At 44.0% G+C, this 18,540-nt stretch overlaps 2 protein-coding genes across 2 annotated transcripts in view; one reads left to right on the top strand and one right to left on the bottom strand.

Annotated features, from left to right (window-relative positions):
* LOC114562689 (uncharacterized) overlaps positions 1-1,704 on the top strand; it is a 2,977-nt gene extending 1,273 nt beyond the window's left edge. The window contains exon 2 of the mRNA XM_028589269.1: positions 1-1,704. This exon is cut by the window's left edge and continues 88 nt beyond it. Within this exon, the coding sequence (XP_028445070.1) occupies positions 748-1,524 (777 nt within the window). The 5' untranslated portion in view covers positions 1-747 and the 3' untranslated portion in view covers positions 1,525-1,704.
* A 3,527-nt stretch (positions 1,705-5,231) lies between these two features.
* LOC114562683 (uncharacterized) lies at positions 5,232-7,269 on the bottom strand. The gene is made up of 2 exons (XM_028589257.1): positions 6,939-7,269; positions 5,232-6,292 (listed from the first exon to the last, which is right to left on the bottom strand). The coding sequence occupies exons 1-2, from the start codon at positions 7,267-7,269 to the stop codon at positions 5,232-5,234; spliced, it is 1,392 nt and encodes a 463-aa protein (XP_028445058.1).
* Positions 7,270-18,540: the final 11,271 nt, after the last annotated feature.

The raw sequence follows: 18,540 nt of genomic DNA on the forward strand, positions 1-18,540 counted from the left end.
TGTTATCAAAGGTATCAAGAAGCATACCTTAAATTGAATTCTGGTAAGTATTTATTTTACTTGGCATATGAACAATAGCCTATATGTGTTGGAACTATACTGTCAGGCCTCTGACTACATCTAAAAGGTAGGTTAGCTGTTCACTCCCAATGGAGGGTCTGGCATGGGTTGTCAATATTCATGGAATATGGTATTGGATTAATATATTTTCTAGCATTTGCAGTCACTGAGGGGCTTTTTTTTTTATCTTGGAGGAATATCAAAATAATAACAAAACCAACTGGACATCATAAAAATGTGTGCAAACATGTCGTATGCTTACTGCTAATCAAGGTAAGGTCATGAATAATATTGATAATCAATTGGTAAAATAATTTGGGTATAGTCACTTCATTGGGTTGTGATCATAACTATTGATAGCTATTTATAACTATGCATTGTAATTCATGGTTTTAGGTGGAAAATGCAGTGTCCAATGGCCTGACAGGAGTTGCCAGTACTGATGAGCAGCGGCGATGGAATAGCGGGACCCAAAGGAACATCACACCGAAGCTGCTGACGGAGATTTCCTTTACCCACCATAGAGCCAGTGATGCATTCCAAGCATGTGATGTAGTGCCCCACCATCTACCTCTACCTCCCACCCCACTTTTCCAGACTCAAGAGGCTTTTTGTAATGGATTGAAACATTTGAAGCTGCCCACGTCAAGTCTGTTGTACAAGTGTGTAAATGCTGAAACACCTGCCATGAACCTCCAGGAGCCTGCAGCAGCAACCCATGCAGAGCACGATGGCTCCAACATCTGCCCTCGCTGCTCTGCTTTTTATGAGACCTTTGTGGCAATAGACGCTGTGAGACTGGAGCTGCTGACTCAGGAGCAGAGTGTGTCTCACCTCTGGCATGACTCTCGCAGATTGAGAATAACTGCCAGCTCTGCCAAGAAGGTGCAAGTCAGAAGCAGCCCCAAAGTCTTCTTAAAGCAACATGTCTTCCCACGTTTTCATGGAAATGCTGCTACCAGGCATGGTGTGGACGGTGAGGTGTTGGCCATGAAATGGCTGGAAGGCGGTGGCTACAGTGTAACACGCCATGGCACAGTTTTGTGTCCTGGAGAGCCCTGGCTGTCAGCCAGCCCAGATGGGGTTTTGAGTTCAGGGGAGCTGCTAGAAATCAAATGTCCTTTCCTAAAAGCAAACGAAACACTGGATGAATTAATGGGGAGTCAAAAATATGATGTCAAGATTGTCGAGGGTATTCCTATGTTACAGCCTAATGGCCCCCGTGGCTTCTACATCCAAATTCAAATTGGCTTGTTCTGTACAAAGTTAAAGGCATGCAAGTTACTGATTTGGTCTCATTCAAAACAGGTGATGCTTCACATCCCCTATGATGAGGCTTTCTGTGCGAAGACTGTGGCTAGACTGAGAGGATTCTATTTCAGAGACATGCTTCCTTTTGTTTCAGATGAGTATAGTGAAGGTCGCCTGTTGCTCTGTGATCGCTATATGCAGTTACGCAAATGATCACATTTGATTAGGGCTGAAAACGATTCCTCGAGTAACTCGAATAATTTGATTACTAAAAATTAGGGCTGTCCCAAACGATTATTTTTTTAACTATTAATCTAGCGATTATGTTTTAAATTAGTCAACAAAATCTAACGATAAATTTTTCAATTAGCGATTATTTACCCTTTGCTCAATTATTAACAATTTATACAAAACAAATTTCAATAAGGTTCAAATCTCTATTTATTAAAATAGTTTAACACTGCACTGTTCAAGTAAAATTAATTAGTAGTGCAACCTGAAGCCAGATGTAGGCTATCAATCAAACTACAAAATACACTCACTTTCAGGAGGAATACAAAAATAAAAACTCAAAGTAAACAGAGCAAGAGCAAAAAGAGTAGCCTGTATTTACTTTTTAATGAATATTTGTGTCGACACATTTACGTGGTCGATGACGTCGACTACGTCCACGAATCGTCCCAGCCCTACTAAAAATCCTTGATGCAAAATCAACGCAGCTTAAGCTGGAAAGTGCTGTGGGAAACACTGATATTGGCCTATATAAAAATCAGTCTCAGGTTGAAACTTGTAGTTCTGAAGTTAATGTTTGTATGTTTACTGTATGCCTTAATTTGAGGTTGTTAATTGCATTTCAGAAAATGTTTTTCTTTAAAAACAATGTAATATGGAACTTTAATGCACTTAATGTTTATTTTGAGATATTGTAAGCAATAAAAATGTTGCTTTTCCGAAAATTTAACCATACTATTGTTTATTATTAGGGGTGGTACGGTATACAAAACCCACGGTTCGGTTCGTATCACGGTTTTAGGGTCACAGTTTTCGGTTCTGTACGGTTCTTGTTATTTTTTCTTTTAATCTTTAACACTCCAGAAATATACTTCAGCATACGGTATATAGCTTATCCATCCATCCATCCATCCATCCATCCATCTTCGTCCGCTTATCCGGTGTCGGGTCGCGGGGGGAGCAGCTCCAGCAGGGGACCCCAAACTTCCCTTTCCCGAGCAACATTAACCAGCTCCGACTGGGGGATCCCGAGGCGTTCCCAGGCCAGGTTGGAGATATAATCCCTCCACCTAGTCCTGGGTCTTCCCCGAGGCCTCCTCCCAGCTGGACGTGCCTGGAACACCTCCCTAGGGAGGCGCCCAGGGGGCATCCTTACCAGATGCCCGAACCACCTCAACTGGCTCCTTTCGACGCAAAGGAGCAGCGGCTCTACTCCGAGCTCCTCACGGATGACTGAGCTTCTCACCCTATCTGTAAGGGAGACGCCAGCCACCCTCCTGAGGAAACCCATTTCAGCCGCTTGTACCCTGGATCTCGTTCTTTCGGTCATGACCCAGCCTTCATGACCATAGGTGAGGGTAGGAACGAAAACTGACCGGTAGATCGAGAGCCTTGCCTTCTGGCTAAGCTCTCTTTTCGTCACAACGGTGCGATAGATTGAATGCAATACCGCACCCGCTGCGCCGATTCTCCGACCAATCTCCCGCTCCATTGTCCCCTCACTCGCGAACAAAACCCCAAGGTACTTGAACTCCTTCACTTGGGGTAAGGACTTATTCCCTACCTGGAGAAGTCATTCCATCGGTTTCCTGCTGAGAACCATGGCCTCAAATTTAGAGGTATATAGCTGTACAGTACATAGCTTAATTATACACAATTTAGGATACAGTATTAAATAATTCTATAGTTATATCATGTAGCCTAATCCTGCACAAACTGAATTTGACTTGACTTTAAGCACATTATTAAGACCATCTCTGAGGAAAGCTAGCTGACATTTTTATACAGCAAGAGGGAAGACATTGTCGTGATTTCAACAAGCTTTTCATTTATTTGGCAAAAAAAAAGAAAGCGTATTGCCATCTACAGGAACTTATGTGCCTTTGTTTGCACATGAAGATTGAAATATTACAGAATATCAATTGAAATAACTTGCATTTATCAAATTGCCAACTTCAGTGTAGCTCTTACAAAAATGTATCCTTTAAAAGAAAAAGAGAGGAACTCTTAAAGCTCCGTCTTTTAAATAAGTCAGAATACGTTGAACATAAAAACAGTTTACATTGTTAGTTAATTTCCTATCCTGGGCTGGGACACATACGGTTTGATAAAGTACTTAATGGACTTATCATTGCACTTACAATAACGAGCGTAGCTAGTTGTAGCTGTCAGGCCCTCCTGTATACGTCTCCTCTCCGTTTTTTCCTGCATCCACCGTGTTTATGTGTGTGTGCGCGCGTCAGTCGCGGGGAGAACTGAGCAGCCCCGCCCGCTGCAGAGACCCGACAGGATCTAAACTGCAGCCGCTTCAGCGAGTGAAAAAACGTTACAGCGTACATTGATGTTAAAATGTATACAGGTTGGCATGATGGCCTGAAATGTTTTGCACGGTCTTTCGCTGTACGTTTTGTTGGTAACTTGTTCACACCTCTTCTTTCGCGCGAAAGGGAAACACACTGAGCTCACATACGGGGCACCTGACGGGCATGAGGCCACATTGCGCATGCGTTGAACCGTGCGGCACACACGTTCCGAACCAAGACAAGCGGACCGAACGGTTCGGATGTCATTTTTCATGAACCGTACCACCCCTATTTATTATTGCTCAATAAAACAAAAGTATTTCTTATATGATTATTCGTTGGAATAATCAGAATACTCTTATAAAAAAAATAGATAGCTGCAGCCCCACATTTGATTACTTTATGCTACTTACTTAACTACTTAAAACTACTTGTAATTATTGCCTATTGTTTTTAATGCAATTTGTTTTGTACTCTATCAAAGCATTAACTCAAACATGAAATAAAATAACAGATGCTGCAAATGTCACGTTTATTGTCACGTTTATTGACCCCTCTGACAAAGACATGTTTGTGTATGACAATACACAGGTATTAGTTCAAGTTTTGTATAGCATTGTAAACATGGAGAAACTTCTAAAAAAATACAAATTCTAGTCTTTTTCAGAAAACATTTACATCACATTTCTGCATTAGAAGAAACACTAACCAGGAGCTCATCCAATTTGTTGTATCCCTGTGTAAGCACCTACATTTACATGCCTTAAACATCCAGGCGGAGTCCAGTACAAGTCATACTCAGGTGATCATTTTGAAGAAGAAAGTTGTACATCTATGGTGTGCATAAGGTGCTGTTATTTTCATGTCAACAAATTAGAAAGCAGACAAGTTATGGTGGATGCTTACAATTGTTTGAAATGTGTATAGATTTGTAAAAATGAACAATAGAAACAACATTGTACTTGAACACTAAAATCTATGTTCAAGTTTTGCATAGATTTGTAAAAATGAACAATAGAAACAACATTGTATTTGAACACTAAAATCTATGTTCAAGTTTTGTATAGATTTGTAAAAATGAACAATAGAAACAACATTGTATTTGAACACAAATCTATGTTCAAGTTTTGCATAGATTTGTAAAAATGAACAATAGAAACAACATTGTATTTGAACACTAAAATCTATGTTCAAGTTTTGCATAGATTTGTAAAAATGAACAATAGAAACAACATTGTATTTGAAAACTAAAATCTATGTTCAAGTTTTGTATAGATTTGTAAAAATGAACAATAGAAACAACAATAGAAACATTTTAACCATGTTACAATTACAACTGATTGAACTTAAACTATTTGAACTTATATACATTAAACATTGAACATCTTAGTCCTCATCTTCTTGTATAATGTCCCCACGAAGATTACATAGACCGGCACAGACTCTCAGAATCTTGTCAAATTTCTGGGTGATGTTAATGGGCACTGTTTCAGAAACTATTCTGTAGTTCTTCAGGTGGCGTATGACCCTCTCAACGTGCACTCGGACGTTGGCTACGCGCCTCGTGTTGGTGGTGTCTTCTTCGGACAAAGGCAGGCCTCTTTTGGTGAAAGATGGCAGGACGAGCTTGACTTTGCATTCAAACAGAAGATCTTGAATAACAAAACCTCTGTCAGCCATCACCTCATCACCTGGGCGCAGGTACTCCAGAAACCCTGAGTTGGCTGTGATCAACTTGTCACTGGATCTCCCACCATATGCTGGTGAGATGAACATAATTAAACCACATGGTGCAATAGCTACGAGGAACTTTATTGTATTTTGTCCATAGTAATGACTGTATGATTCGCCTCTTGAGTCCAGATTGTGAGCCTTCTGAAGAGGGGTCTCAGAACAGTCGATGATGCATGTGGTTAATGGATAATGTTCCTTGAAGCACTGTGGCATCGTTGCCTGGATTGTCTCCCTGGGCAGCCATGGAACGTAGCACCTCATCTTCTCCTCCATGATGTCCAGCCACTGACAGATTATCCTACTGACCATAGTCTGAGACACTCTGAACCTCTCTGCAAGGTCGTCCTGCAATAAGTTCAGCCGGAGCTTCATCAGGGTCATCAACAGTTGATCTTTGGGGTGTAGCTGTGCCTGGGAAATGCGGCATCCTGCTGTCAGCTCGTGGGCCAAAGACTCAAATGCATCCAGTGACAACCCAGTGTACAGTAGAGACAGACGATCATTCCGGAGAAGTTCGGTGTGTACTAGACGTTCAGGACACTGTGTTGCCTGGTCATGGAGGTGAGGACAATGGAGTGGGTCACTCACAGCATAGGCGTGATCTTCCATGTGTAGACATTCCCACTGTGTGGTAGCATCACTGTGTGTCCTATCAGTCATCTCGTCATTCATCCCATCAGTCTCCTGGCTTGCAGAGCTGGTTGAGGGTGTTTCTGTGGAAATAACACAGCATCAGTAAGTAACCAATGATAAGGTTAATCATTTTGCTGCCTTCCAACATAACCAGTCCTGGACATCAAATTATAAAGCCTCGACCTGATCCTATGTTGTAATGCTGTTTATTTACTGAGGTAAAGTCAAGGCAAAGTAACGGGTGTAGCCTATGATGTCTGCATATCTGAGTAAGTGAGATCTTTATTCTCCCCACGGCAGCATCCCAAAACCTACGAACAAGCAATTAAGGAGAAATTCTCAGTCTGCCCACAACAATGCTCTGTTCAATTTCGTAGGCTACTATTCTCAGTGTGTCTACGGGACTAACTGGGAGGAAACGTAACTAGGAACTTGTATCACTAAATCTCGTAGCAATCAGTAACAACAGACAACTGCTAACAGACAATGGCATTTGCTATCGCTATTTGCGAGCATACTGGTATGGATTCAGCTCGGTTTAACTAGGAGGTTTCGAGCCATATGTCGTAACAAGCCCTCACCATACGAAAATGTTAGACAGCATAACCTGTACATAGTTTTGAAAAAAAGTACTGATGTGATATTGCTGATCATACTCATTAGCCGCTAGCTGGCTAACGACTAGCAATATTGATAGCGGTTAGTGCTAGCAAAATGTTATCTTACCTGGGAGCCTAACAAGTATCCAACGAGCCTTTTTCGTCGTCGGAGTAACATACCCCAACCATTTTTCAGGGTATGGGTGTTGGTCCGATGGTTTGCCGTCCACAAAATGAAAGGAACAGACGTAGGGCTTTTTCGGAGGTTTCTTCAAGTTTAGCGCCTTCAGCCACAAACGCCGGTCCTCATCGCTGGATGGCGGAGGATAAAGATGAAAAGCAGGACCACAACATTCTTCCCTGGTTTTCCCGTGGACAAAACAGTGTTGTTGCAAAGTTACCCGTCTTTTTATCCAGTTGTTGTGACAGCCCCGCACCGAACACGTAATGCTGGACATATTCTCTGAAATAGCTAGCTAATTTTCTCTACTGCAATGGACAGAGTTGCTCAACCGGAAGTTCCAAGACAAAACGGAACAAACATGGCGCCCCCCTTGTTGACGCGCGGAATAAGGTGAATACAGGGGGCTATTTGTGTTATTTCAACAGCTGTCCGAGCAGTTCAGGCTTCACTTAGTATGAATCAACAAGTTAATTTCCACCTAAGAATGTGTAACGTTTTGGGACCGATTGTGGCAGGATTAATGTGGACAAAGTAATGTTACACAGGACGATGCATTGTAGTAGCACTGTTAAAAAATGTATTTGGAATTGTTCATGAGCTATGTGTAATATATGTAAAGCTGAACAGACAGATTGTATTCCAAACCAAAGACTCTTTAAGAGAAAGGAGACTATATCCTGGAAAGTAATTGTAGGACATATGCTTTTGAGAAATGATTGCCAATAAAACAAACTGTTACTAAAAAGGAAGTACAGTTAAAGCTAAAAGTTGGAGACTGACACAGGCAGAGCAGAGTGAACTCGGTGACCAGAGCAGACGTAGTGAGGTCGCTTGCAAAGCAATGTCTGATTTTTTAAAAGAATAAGCTGGTTTGACCATGGAGATGGAAGAAATATGCACTAGTCCAGAACACAGGACTTTCTTCCTGTATTTACTTTCTTGTTCCCGCCCCAGACACATCTGACCAATAAGCGGAGTGAATGTTCTTGCATGACGTATTTTGGTATGCTTGGATTTCTCTGGGTGTGAAACGAAACCGAACCAAGGGGAAATGGCTCCAAATTTACAAACTCATCAACTGATTCGGACCAAAGCAAACAAACTATAGGTGTGAAAACGCCTTTAGGTAACGTTACTGTTGACAACTTATTTCAGCTGTTACAGCATAATCTGTTCATATGGGACCACACTCACACTCACACCCTTGTTATGACTCAGGGAGGGAGTACGCTTTTGTCTGAAAAGTTCAGTCATTGGCTACGGTCTTGTTCAGTAGCCTAGTACGCGGTCTCCTCGTGACAGCCTACCTACCATGTAACAAACATTTAACTTAACGGTAGTGGAATTATGTCTAAAATAAGGCCCTAAGGCCAATTACCTAATTCCCGTGCCTTCTTACATCGGACTTAAGTTTACCAGAACACAAGGATCAATCTGATACGAAGAGTTCAGTTAAGCAAAGTTTACTAAGTCCAGCATAAAACTTACACACAATTGTGGGTTCACAAACAGCATCTTAATTTCCCTGGCAACCTACATTAAATCAAAGCTGGTCTGTCTAACTCTCGTCTGAAGTGAACGCTCCTCTCTTCTTTCCCTCAAACTTTTATCCTAACCTCACTTTGATTATGGTCAGGTACTCAGGGCTGACAATGCTCTAATGTCTGAAGATTCTGAGTGAACTGTTGCGATTACATTTTCAAGTCTGACTTTTTTTTTTGTGAAATGGCTAGTAGGTTGAAGTTAGATGATGATTCTGACATTAGCCACTTCTCTTTAGGGAGGGGTAGAGGTCTGATGGGTGGCTATTTAAAGTCTAGGGAGTCTGTTGGGATGGATGTGGGTGCTTCTCCGGTGTTGCCTGCGGGAAATAGGGATTTGGGGTTGACGCAAGACCCGATGGTATCTGCTAGGCATATGTCGCAAGATAAGCCGCATCATTCAACTCCTGTGGATGAACTAACTGATATGATCTCACTGTTAGGATTACAGATAGGCGAGTCTATTACAGCCTCTCTTGTTTCTAATGGCGTTATTAGTGGGGTTGGTCAGGGTAATTCTCCCATGCACCACACAAATGGCACACAGTTCAGTTCTACACAACGCCCAGAACACCCAGCCTAGTGGTGGTACTAGTACACTTAGTGAGAACACACATGTTAGCGTTGTTGTTCAGTCTGACAAGGAACCCATCATTTTCAGGGGTGATAATACTGACAAATACACAGTGACTGAATGGGTTGAGTTGATGAAAGCATACATCAAGAAACAGAAGTGTGATGTTTCATTGCAGCCAGAAGTTGTAATGGGGAGGTTGATGGGGAAAGCCAGGGATGTAGTTAGGATAGGCCTGAGGAGTGACCCCTCACTTCAGTCTTCATGCACACAAGAGGTCATATATAGCATGCTGACACAGTATTTCAGTAGCACATCCTCATGCCTGCCCCTCCAAGATTTTTACTCAACTCTGCCCAATCAGAGAAAGAATCCCGTTGATGACTGGCTACGCCTTAACAAGGCTGCCGATGTAGCCGAAGAGGGTCTGAAGCATCAGGGCAGACCCATGGAGAATATGGGAGGAGAGATTGCCAAGATGTTTGTGAAGCACTGCCTGGATCTAGAGCTTGCATCTGTGTTCAAATACAAGCAGATACATGAATGCACAACAAAGGAAGTACAGGAGAGGGTGGACGAGTACCAGCGTGAGCAGATGTCCTCGGCGAAAGTTCACGTGCCCAGCCTCCTGTCCATGCAACAAGTTGTCGGGTCTGTAATGATAAGAGCCACACCACTGAGTCACACTGCCGTTCTAACTGTCTTTGCTTCACATGTTTCAAGCCCGGTCATGCCCCGGTCAGCTCCCAGCTCATGACAACTCACAGGGAAACTAGTTGGCCTGTGCGCTGAGGGAGGCTGTACAGGTCATGACAAAAACTCCCACGTTAACGATGCAGCTGAGTTGTTTGACAAAGTGAAGAATTTGGATGAGTCAGAGACTGTTGTCATTCAGAATACTCAAAAACTCAGGAGCAATGACAGTTTATTTTATACCCCTGTTAAAGTTGAAAACAAAGTGACTCTTGGAGCTATGTTAGATAGCGGTTCGATGGCCTGCTCATTAAGCACTGAGGCGCAGAAGAAGTTGATCGATGCTGGTGTTCAGCTGAACAATCGGGAGATGACAGACGTTATCTTTTTTGGATGCGGAGGTGTGCGTGTGAAGCCGGAATCGGTGGTGAACCTTGAGATGGCAGTGTATGGATGCAGGGTGTTGGTGCCCACTTTCGTTGTACAGAATCAACAAGATGAATTAATCATCGGCTCAAACGTCATAAGACATGTGATTCGTCAGTTCAAGTGTGATGCAAGCTACTGGGAGGCCTTGTCATCTTCTGGCTCAGGTGACCATGAACGTGAACAGTTTCTCTCCCTTCTCGCTGGCTTGGAACGTTGGTCCGATGATGAAGTGCCGGACAAGGTTGGAACAATCAGGTGCAACAGAGCTGTCACCCTGCCGGCCGGCGGTGAGTTTCTAGTGTGGGGCAGGCTTCCTACGAACGTCAAGATATCTCCTGACAGTCGTCTCATTCCACACCCAGAGGCATTATGGTCGCCAGAGTCGTAACACCTCTCTGGGGCGACAGGTGGGTCCCTCTCAAGATCCTTAGCGTCTTGGACAGCCCTGTCACACTGCGGAGAAACGCCAAGCTCGCCGATGTCTACACCTGTCTGGCGCTGGAGGACATGGAAGCTATGGAGCTCAGTGCTGCTCAACAGGTCACGTTTGCTGGGCCTGCAGGAACGTCAGCGCCAACAGTGAGTATCGAGACCGTGCCGGAGAGGCTGGAGCATGTTGGCCTGAGAGATCTCGACCTTGAGTCTTGTGACGTGTCGACAGAGTGGCGAGCCAAGCTGGCGGACCTTGTGATCAAATATGAGGACATCTTCTCCCACCATCACCTGGACTGTGGCGAGGCCAAAGAGTTTGTGCACCGTATTCATCTCACTGACGAGATGCCATTCCGTTTGCCTTACCAATGTGTCCCACCTGCTGAATACCAGAAGCTCCGCCAGGTCCTCAGTGAGATGGAGGAGAAGGAGATAATCAGGAAGTCCACCAGCGAGTTCGCCTCACCTCTCGTTTTGGTGTGGAAGAAAAATGGTGACTTGCGGGTGTGCACGGACTTCAGATGGCTCAACAAACGGACACTGAAGGATGCCCATCCCATTCCCCATCAAGCTGACTGTCTGGCTGCCCTGGGTGGGAACACGTTCTTCAGCACAATGGATCTCACGTCCGGCTTTTATAACATGCCGCTGCATGAAGACGACCGCAAGTACTCAGGGTTCACGACACCCATGGGCTTGTACGAGTACAACCGACTCCCACAGGGCCTATGCAACAGCCCAGCCAGTTTCATGAGGATGATGACTAGCATATTCGGTGACCAGAACTTCCTTAGCTTGCTATGCTACCTGGACGATTTGCTAGTGTTTGCACCAACTGAGGCATTGGCTCTTGAGAGGCTAGAGCTGGTCTTCAGTCGGCTTCGCCTGCACAACCTGAAGTTGGCCCCAAAGAAGTGCTGGCTGTTCAGGAGGTCTGTGAAATTCCTGGGACACGTCATTGATGAGTCAGGTGTGTCAACAGACCCAGCAAAGGTTGAGGCCGTCAACGCAATGGTGGCTACAGATCTGATGGAACTTGATGGTGTGACCCCGTCTCAGACTCGTGTGAGGTCCTTCTTGGGAATGGTGAACTATTACCAGCACTTTGTGCCCAATTACTCCACAATGGCTAAGCCTCTCTTTGACCTCTTGGCTGGTCAGAAGCAGAAGCACAAGGGAAGGTCCCGCACAAAACGCCCTGCTCCGCTCAGGAAGTTGACCCCTGCTGATTGGATGCCAGACCATCAGAAAGCTTTTGAGGATTTGAAGACCGCATTACTGACGTCAGTGGTATGGCGCACCCAGACTTCACACGCCTCCTTGGATGGCTTGGGAGCGGTTCTATCGCAGGTTCAGAAGGGTGACACAGTGGCCCGACCAGTGGCTTTCGCCAGCAAATCCCTTTCGAGAGCTCAGAAAAAGTACCCTGCCCATTATCTGGAATTTCTGGCACTAAAGTGGTCCGTGTGTGACAAGTTTAAACATTGGCTTAAGGGTCGTATGTTTACTGTGTGGACGGATAATAACCCCCTCACCCACATCATGACCAAACCACGGCTGGATGCCTGCGAGCAGCGCTGGGTGGCAAAGTTGGCGTCTTACGTGTTCGATATCAAGTACATCCCGGGCCCCAAGAACACTGTCGCGGACGCAGTCGTCAGCCTTTCTAAAAGTCAGCTGCTGGGAGGCAGCTGCTCCGAGACCCCTACAGTGAGCTCCTGGCCAAAGCGTCCCTGTCTCAGCTGACACTGTCCAGGACACCTTTAGGCAGTCTGCTACTCAGGATTGCTTAGTATGTGAAGGAAGGGAGCCCTATGTATCTGATGGTGCCAAGAACCGGTCCTTCTCCAAAGAAGAAGTCTCTGCCATCCTTGAGACACACAGTCTATGGGAGTCAGGTGCAAGGGTGCGAGCTGTTGACGCACTCCAACAGCTCCCGCAGCTGGTTCCCACCGATGAAGAGCCCCTGCCTGCATTCACAGAGAGAGAACTGCATGAAGGGCAGTTGAGTGATCCCATCCTCTCCAGGGTGCTGTACTATGTGGATCGTGGCCGTCGTCCATCCAGGAGAGAGAAGTCCAAGGAGCCGGCTATGGTTATCAGGTTCCTGAAGCACTGGGAGAAACTGACCACTTGCAATGGCATTCTCTACAGGGTGTCCAAAAACCAGGTGTCCAGGAAGAAAAGACACCAGTTGGTGGTCCCTGGCTCTTTTAAATCCGAGGTTCAAGGGCATTCACGACTGTGCTGGTCATCAGGGGCAGTTCAGGAGTTTGAGCTTGGCCCGTCAGCGTTTCTTCTGGCCTCATATAGACAGGGATGTTAAAGAATATGTCCGTCACTGGCCAAGATGCGTCATCAGTAAGACTGCCGATCCAGAAGGACAAGCGCCCCTGGAGAGTATAAAAACGTCCTCTCCTCTGAAAATCGTGTGCATAGACTTTTGGACATAGGCCAAGAAAGACTTGTCCATCGCAACCTGCTGATGCTCGTTGATTTCCTGCCCATCGATGCGGACAGCGTTTCAGATGGGACCTTTGTGTCCTCCTGCGGGAGAGAGTCGAGCGACATCGCTGATGGATCGATGCCTGTTGCGGGTAGGGAGGATGCTGGTAGTAGGACTCGGGAGTGGATCGATAACCTGACCACTGTGAGCGCAGATGTCCATGCAGAGTGTGGCTCCCCAGAAGACGTCCTGAGCATGAGTAACAGGTCTGGGCATACAGGCAGTTCACACTCACAGTCACAGACAGAGTTGAGTTCTGAATGTAGCTTCTCTCACGCCCCCCTAACTAGCTCTCGGAGTACACACACACAACGCAGAGCATCTAGACGACATACAAAGAACAGGGTCACTCTCCGTTCACTCAGATCCCAACTCCTTACACACAGTTAGGACTTAGGTGTTGGACGTATAGTGAAGCCAGTTAGCCGTTTGCTGTGTCAGATGTCCAAACAGGGTATTGTAAGTGATGCCGTTTCTAGGTCAATGTTTCAGACGTCCCAGCGAGACTGAGGGTCTTGATGTAATCTCAGTGTGTTTTGATATGGCATTGCTTCACGTTCCATGAGTAAGAGTCCAGGCGTAGGGACTTGGGTTTATCTGTGAGACATGGTTTGTGTGGGGTGTAGACTGCATCCTGCTTCCAGAAGTTGGTAGTGAGTTTTGTACCACTCTCCTTCCACTTCATCCCTTTTGGGATACTTTTCAAGTTGGAGTATAGGTATAACCATGTCATGCTTGTTTATTTTTTTTATTGTTTCTTTTGTTTTGGTAGAGGCAAAAAAAATGTAGTGTATTGTTATATATGATTTTCACCAAAAATGAATACCCTTGTTTAATAGTCGTGAATGGAGCCACCTTTGGCCGTATGGTGTACTACAGATCTGCTGCGTGTAGTCTCGCGTTACTTCCCTCCCCGATCAGAGAAGCTGTATACTTTTGATCGGGTAGGTTCAACTTACAAAGTATTTCACCCAGTATATCAATTTTCTAAAAATGCTGTAAATGTGTACGCCAAAGTCTGAAGACAATGTTCTGATTTATTTTATTTAAATATAAAGAAGAAAAATTCAACATTTCTCCTCTGTTCCCCTGATGCTTGACAATCGTTACACGTGGATCAGTAGCAATCACAGCTTTTAGTACAATTCTTTTTTTAACACCTGTGGAAATGTCTAAGTTTACACAATGAAAATTCAGTAAAAGCAAAACACCCCTGTGTAGAGAAAACATGTTAACATTCCTCTAACGCTCACAAGACAATATGATTGATGCTAAGGTGGGAGGCAACTGTAGTTTAGATTTGGCGCTTCCTTGTTGGTGGACAAACTGGTCCCAGTCTCTTGGCACACGATCCATCCCGTGGCAGGCGATAACATCCTCCTATTTGTTCTTCATCGCCAGACTCAAATTCATCCATGGCACCTACAGTAGGAGGGGCATCAATCTGACTGAGTGGAGAGTGGCTGCTTCCACACAGTTGGGTCCTGTCCACTTTGGTTCTGTCCATTTCCTCTTTATCACCTTCAGCCAGACCCTCTCTCCCTCTTTGATGGGCATAGATGGGGGTTCAGCTTCTCCGCTCCGTTCCTCCTGCTGTTTCACCTGGAGAGATAGAGAAGCTACCAGTGCAATTAGTGCATCATAATATGCTTTTCTCACCCAATTCTTCCAGGCTCACTGGTTCACTGAAGGGTGAAATCACAGCTGGCTCCAACATCTTCCTTCTTGTAACTAACTCAAGGGGAGAAAAAACTGTTATTACAGAGGAACGCATGCTGTGGGTAAAGCTTCTAACCATTTGAGCCCAGAGTCTCTACAGGCCTTTGCCAATTTTTCTTGATCATACAATTGGCGTGCTCAACTTTTCCCTGCAAATTCTGCACTCTGTTACAAATGGATTTATCATTGCAGTCATGTATGGATGCCACCAGTTAGCTTCAATGTTTAATTGGGTTTGTTTTCTGCCGCAATGTGTAGGCCCATGGGCTTATTTTACAATTAGAGGAATCAGACCTGCTGGAGCCACTATCCTGCCATCATGCGACCTCCATAGACCCTTTTAACAACTTTTTGTTTTGTTGTCCTTTTTCTTTCCACTGACTGTGCTCTTAAGTGCCTGCCTCTGCCTGTGACATAACAGTGTCCTCTGTCTGCAGTGATGACTGATCTGGACTATCAGTGAGAATCATCTGACCTGGAGGGCTGTAACCTCCTTCTTTCTACGCTGCCTCATCTGCTGCATTGCCATTTGCTTAATTCATGATGAATTACCCCATGTGTGTATACTGAATATTTGCCACTTTACCTTTAGCATATTTTAAGGCCTCAGAAGATAACATGACGATTTGTACGTGATATCCATTGGTAATGTAGCTTATGAATTTCTATGTACACAATCATCTAAGATGCACGAGAAATAAAGGCTTCTGGGATCGGTTGATAACTCAAACTTGCCGAGAACCTAGACACCCGTTTGATTACATTACACTTGAGCGGTTGCACGGTTACATTCGATCTCGTTCAGTGGCCTGGTGTGCGGTCTCCTCGTGACAGCCTACCTACCATGCAGCCTGCAACATTCACTTCTCTAACATTTAACTTAACATAACTACCAAGATAACATGACGTGTATTTGTACGTGATGTACTTCCCCATCGATAATGTGTGAATTGCCATGAACACAATCATTTAAGATGCACTAGAAACAAGGCTTGTTTAATAACTCAAACTTGCAGAGAACCAAGACACCGTTTGATTACATTAGACTCAAGCAGTTGCACGGTTACATTCGGTCTTGTTCAGTAGCGTGGTGAGCGGTCTCCAACCTACAACTCTTCAACAACTCTTTCGGTCCAATCATGCTGCTTGAGGTAGCCCATTTCCTGATTGATTCTACCACCACTCCAGTGGAGGCGCTAAAAAAACTGGAGTGAGTCGTTGACGTATGGCACTCAATTCTCCCGGTTCAGTGACACGACTCAGGTTAATAAACTGGCTCTTCGGTCGGTTCGTCAACCCTAGTTGTGTGTCACAGCCTATGCTGCAGGTCCCAAGCATTATGTAATTGTTCCACTTTCCACTATCAATGAAGACAGTTATGATAGAGACTGCATGTAAATTTAGAGCATTAGAGGAACTGCAGCATAAGTCACTTCTTCTTCTTGTTAGCTGTAGTTATTGCCACTTTGCATAATTATGTAATGGTGAATGCTGGATTAGATTCAACTGCGCCTTTCAATCCATTACCGCATTTGGAACTCAATCTTAGCAAAGTTTGCTGTTGTCTATTACATCTACGTAACCTACTAATTATAACTTTATTGTGTAAGTATGACTATTTAGCATATGTTGTTTATTAGCAACATTTTTCTTTTTGTATCATTAAGAATCTTTTGGATCATAATTATGTAGTTATTTGAATGAAACACAGTGTGTGCATGTGCAGGTTGTTATGTCTACCTGACTATTCCACCTCTTACCCACTAGGGGTGGGATCGGCCGAATTTTTCTGTCCGAGCCCGGTCCGCGTCCGACAGAACCGTGACCGAACCCGGCCCGAGCCCGACAGGCATCAAGAGATTTATGTCTGAGCCCGGCCCGGCCCGACACCATTAAAATCTCATTTTTTTCTCATACTAATGACACATGTAGGCTACATTTTGTTTGTGTGGAAAGACCGCTTTTATTAAGCAACTGTAAGGCACTCAGAAATGTCAACAGATGAGCGCATCAGCACAGTGAGCGCGCACAATGGGCGACAAGCACACGTTAACACAGGCGCACACAAGAAGCCCAATCATATAATTGAAATAAAATTAACATATGCCTAGACAACTATGTGGAAATACTTCTACACAGTAGACTTTACTTCATTTTCGGTGGTTTTAAAATCTTCCACCGTTGCTCTCTGAGCGCTCAATGCGCTGCGGCATGCAGTCTGCCTGATATGCATGTGTTTTGTTGTCAATTAAAGCTATAAACACATTTCCGCAATTCTGCACACAGGAAGACGGATGTTAGGTTAATATTTTAAATTTATTTTAATCACAAAAACAAACCTTTGCATCAAGTGAAACAGGCCCATTACATAATAAGCTGTTTAAAATTTTAAATGTCCAGTGCCTTACGCTACTGCGCTGATGTGACCGTCCAATCCCGGCCCGAACCCGTCCATCATTTCTAAATATCTGTCCGAACCCGGCCCGGCCCGTCAGGTACCGTCGGGACCCGTCGGGCTCGGGTCGGGTATCCCAGCCTTATTACCCACCCTCTCACAGTGAATACAATTTCAGTTGTACTTTCTCTCTCACTAAGGGAATAAACAAACTTTGTTGTCAAAGTAACATAGAAAATCATTTATTTCCATGTGCATTAGCTGTCGTTATGCTGTGGACATTATGTGTCACAAATTACATGTAGTTAGGTATACTATAAAAGATAAGCAATAGCGTTACATCAATTATTATTATGAACAGTGGAAGCATATAAACTCATTGTCGTTCCTTGAGTTATCCATCGAGCCTCAGAGGTATCATAAGCTGAACATTATAAACTAGGGGTGCAACGGATCAAAAAACTCACGGTTCGGATCGGATTACGGTTTTGAGTCACGGATCGGATACATTTTCGGATCAGCACAAAAAAGGGGGAAATTTAAATGATTTATTAAAAATGTAATAATAACTTTAACAATAATAACTTCTTTCAACAGTAAATTGCTATTAAATGACGAAAAACAGATAAGAAAAGGGCATTTTACGATAACTTTAAACGTGGCTTACCAGTTTCAAGTAAACGCAACATCTTCATTAAAAATCATGAAAATAAATAAATTCATTAAAAATCCTACAATGTGATTTTCTGAATTTCTTTTTCTCATTTTGTATCTCATAGTTGAAGTGTACCTATGATGAAAATTACAGGCCTCTCTCATCTTTTTAAGTGGGAGAACTTGCACAATTGGTGGCTGACTAGGGTTTAATATTTTTCCCGAAAATGAGATGAATCAGATCCCGGGAAATAGACAGCCCATATTCCGGGAATCCCGGGAAATGGCTGTGTTGTTTTGGTTTGTTTTTAGCCCAAGTAGCCCTAATGTATCGATATCATTCAAATATGCGTTCCCAAAATCCCAAACTGACATTTTTTATATTATTTGTATCATTTTTAGGACTAAAGAACACAGTTTATGTCCATCATCAACACAGTTTGCAATGATCAATTCTGCTGCGTGATCAAGTGAGCTGCGTGCCATCTGCTGCAGCGCTAATTATGAAATGCCAGGTGGAATGTCTGGGACTTGTCTTCTGAAAATCTAGGCAACCCTTATATAATCAATGTTTTATAGAAATCTATTATAAAAACTAACGA

This window comes from Perca flavescens, chromosome 10, assembly GCF_004354835.1.
Source record: "Perca flavescens isolate YP-PL-M2 chromosome 10, PFLA_1.0, whole genome shotgun sequence".
Taxonomy (NCBI): Eukaryota; Metazoa; Chordata; class Actinopteri; order Perciformes; family Percidae; genus Perca; species Perca flavescens.

Excerpts from the sequence above, each read along its gene's own strand:
- LOC114562683 (XM_028589257.1), bottom strand. The coding sequence starts at position 7,269 with ATGTCCAGCATTACGTGTTCGGTGCGGGGCTGTCACAACAACTGGATA. Across the intron at positions 6,293-6,938 it reads GATACTTGTTAGGCTCCCAG|AAACACCCTCAACCAGCTCT; the intron begins GTAAGATAACAT and ends TTATTTCCACAG.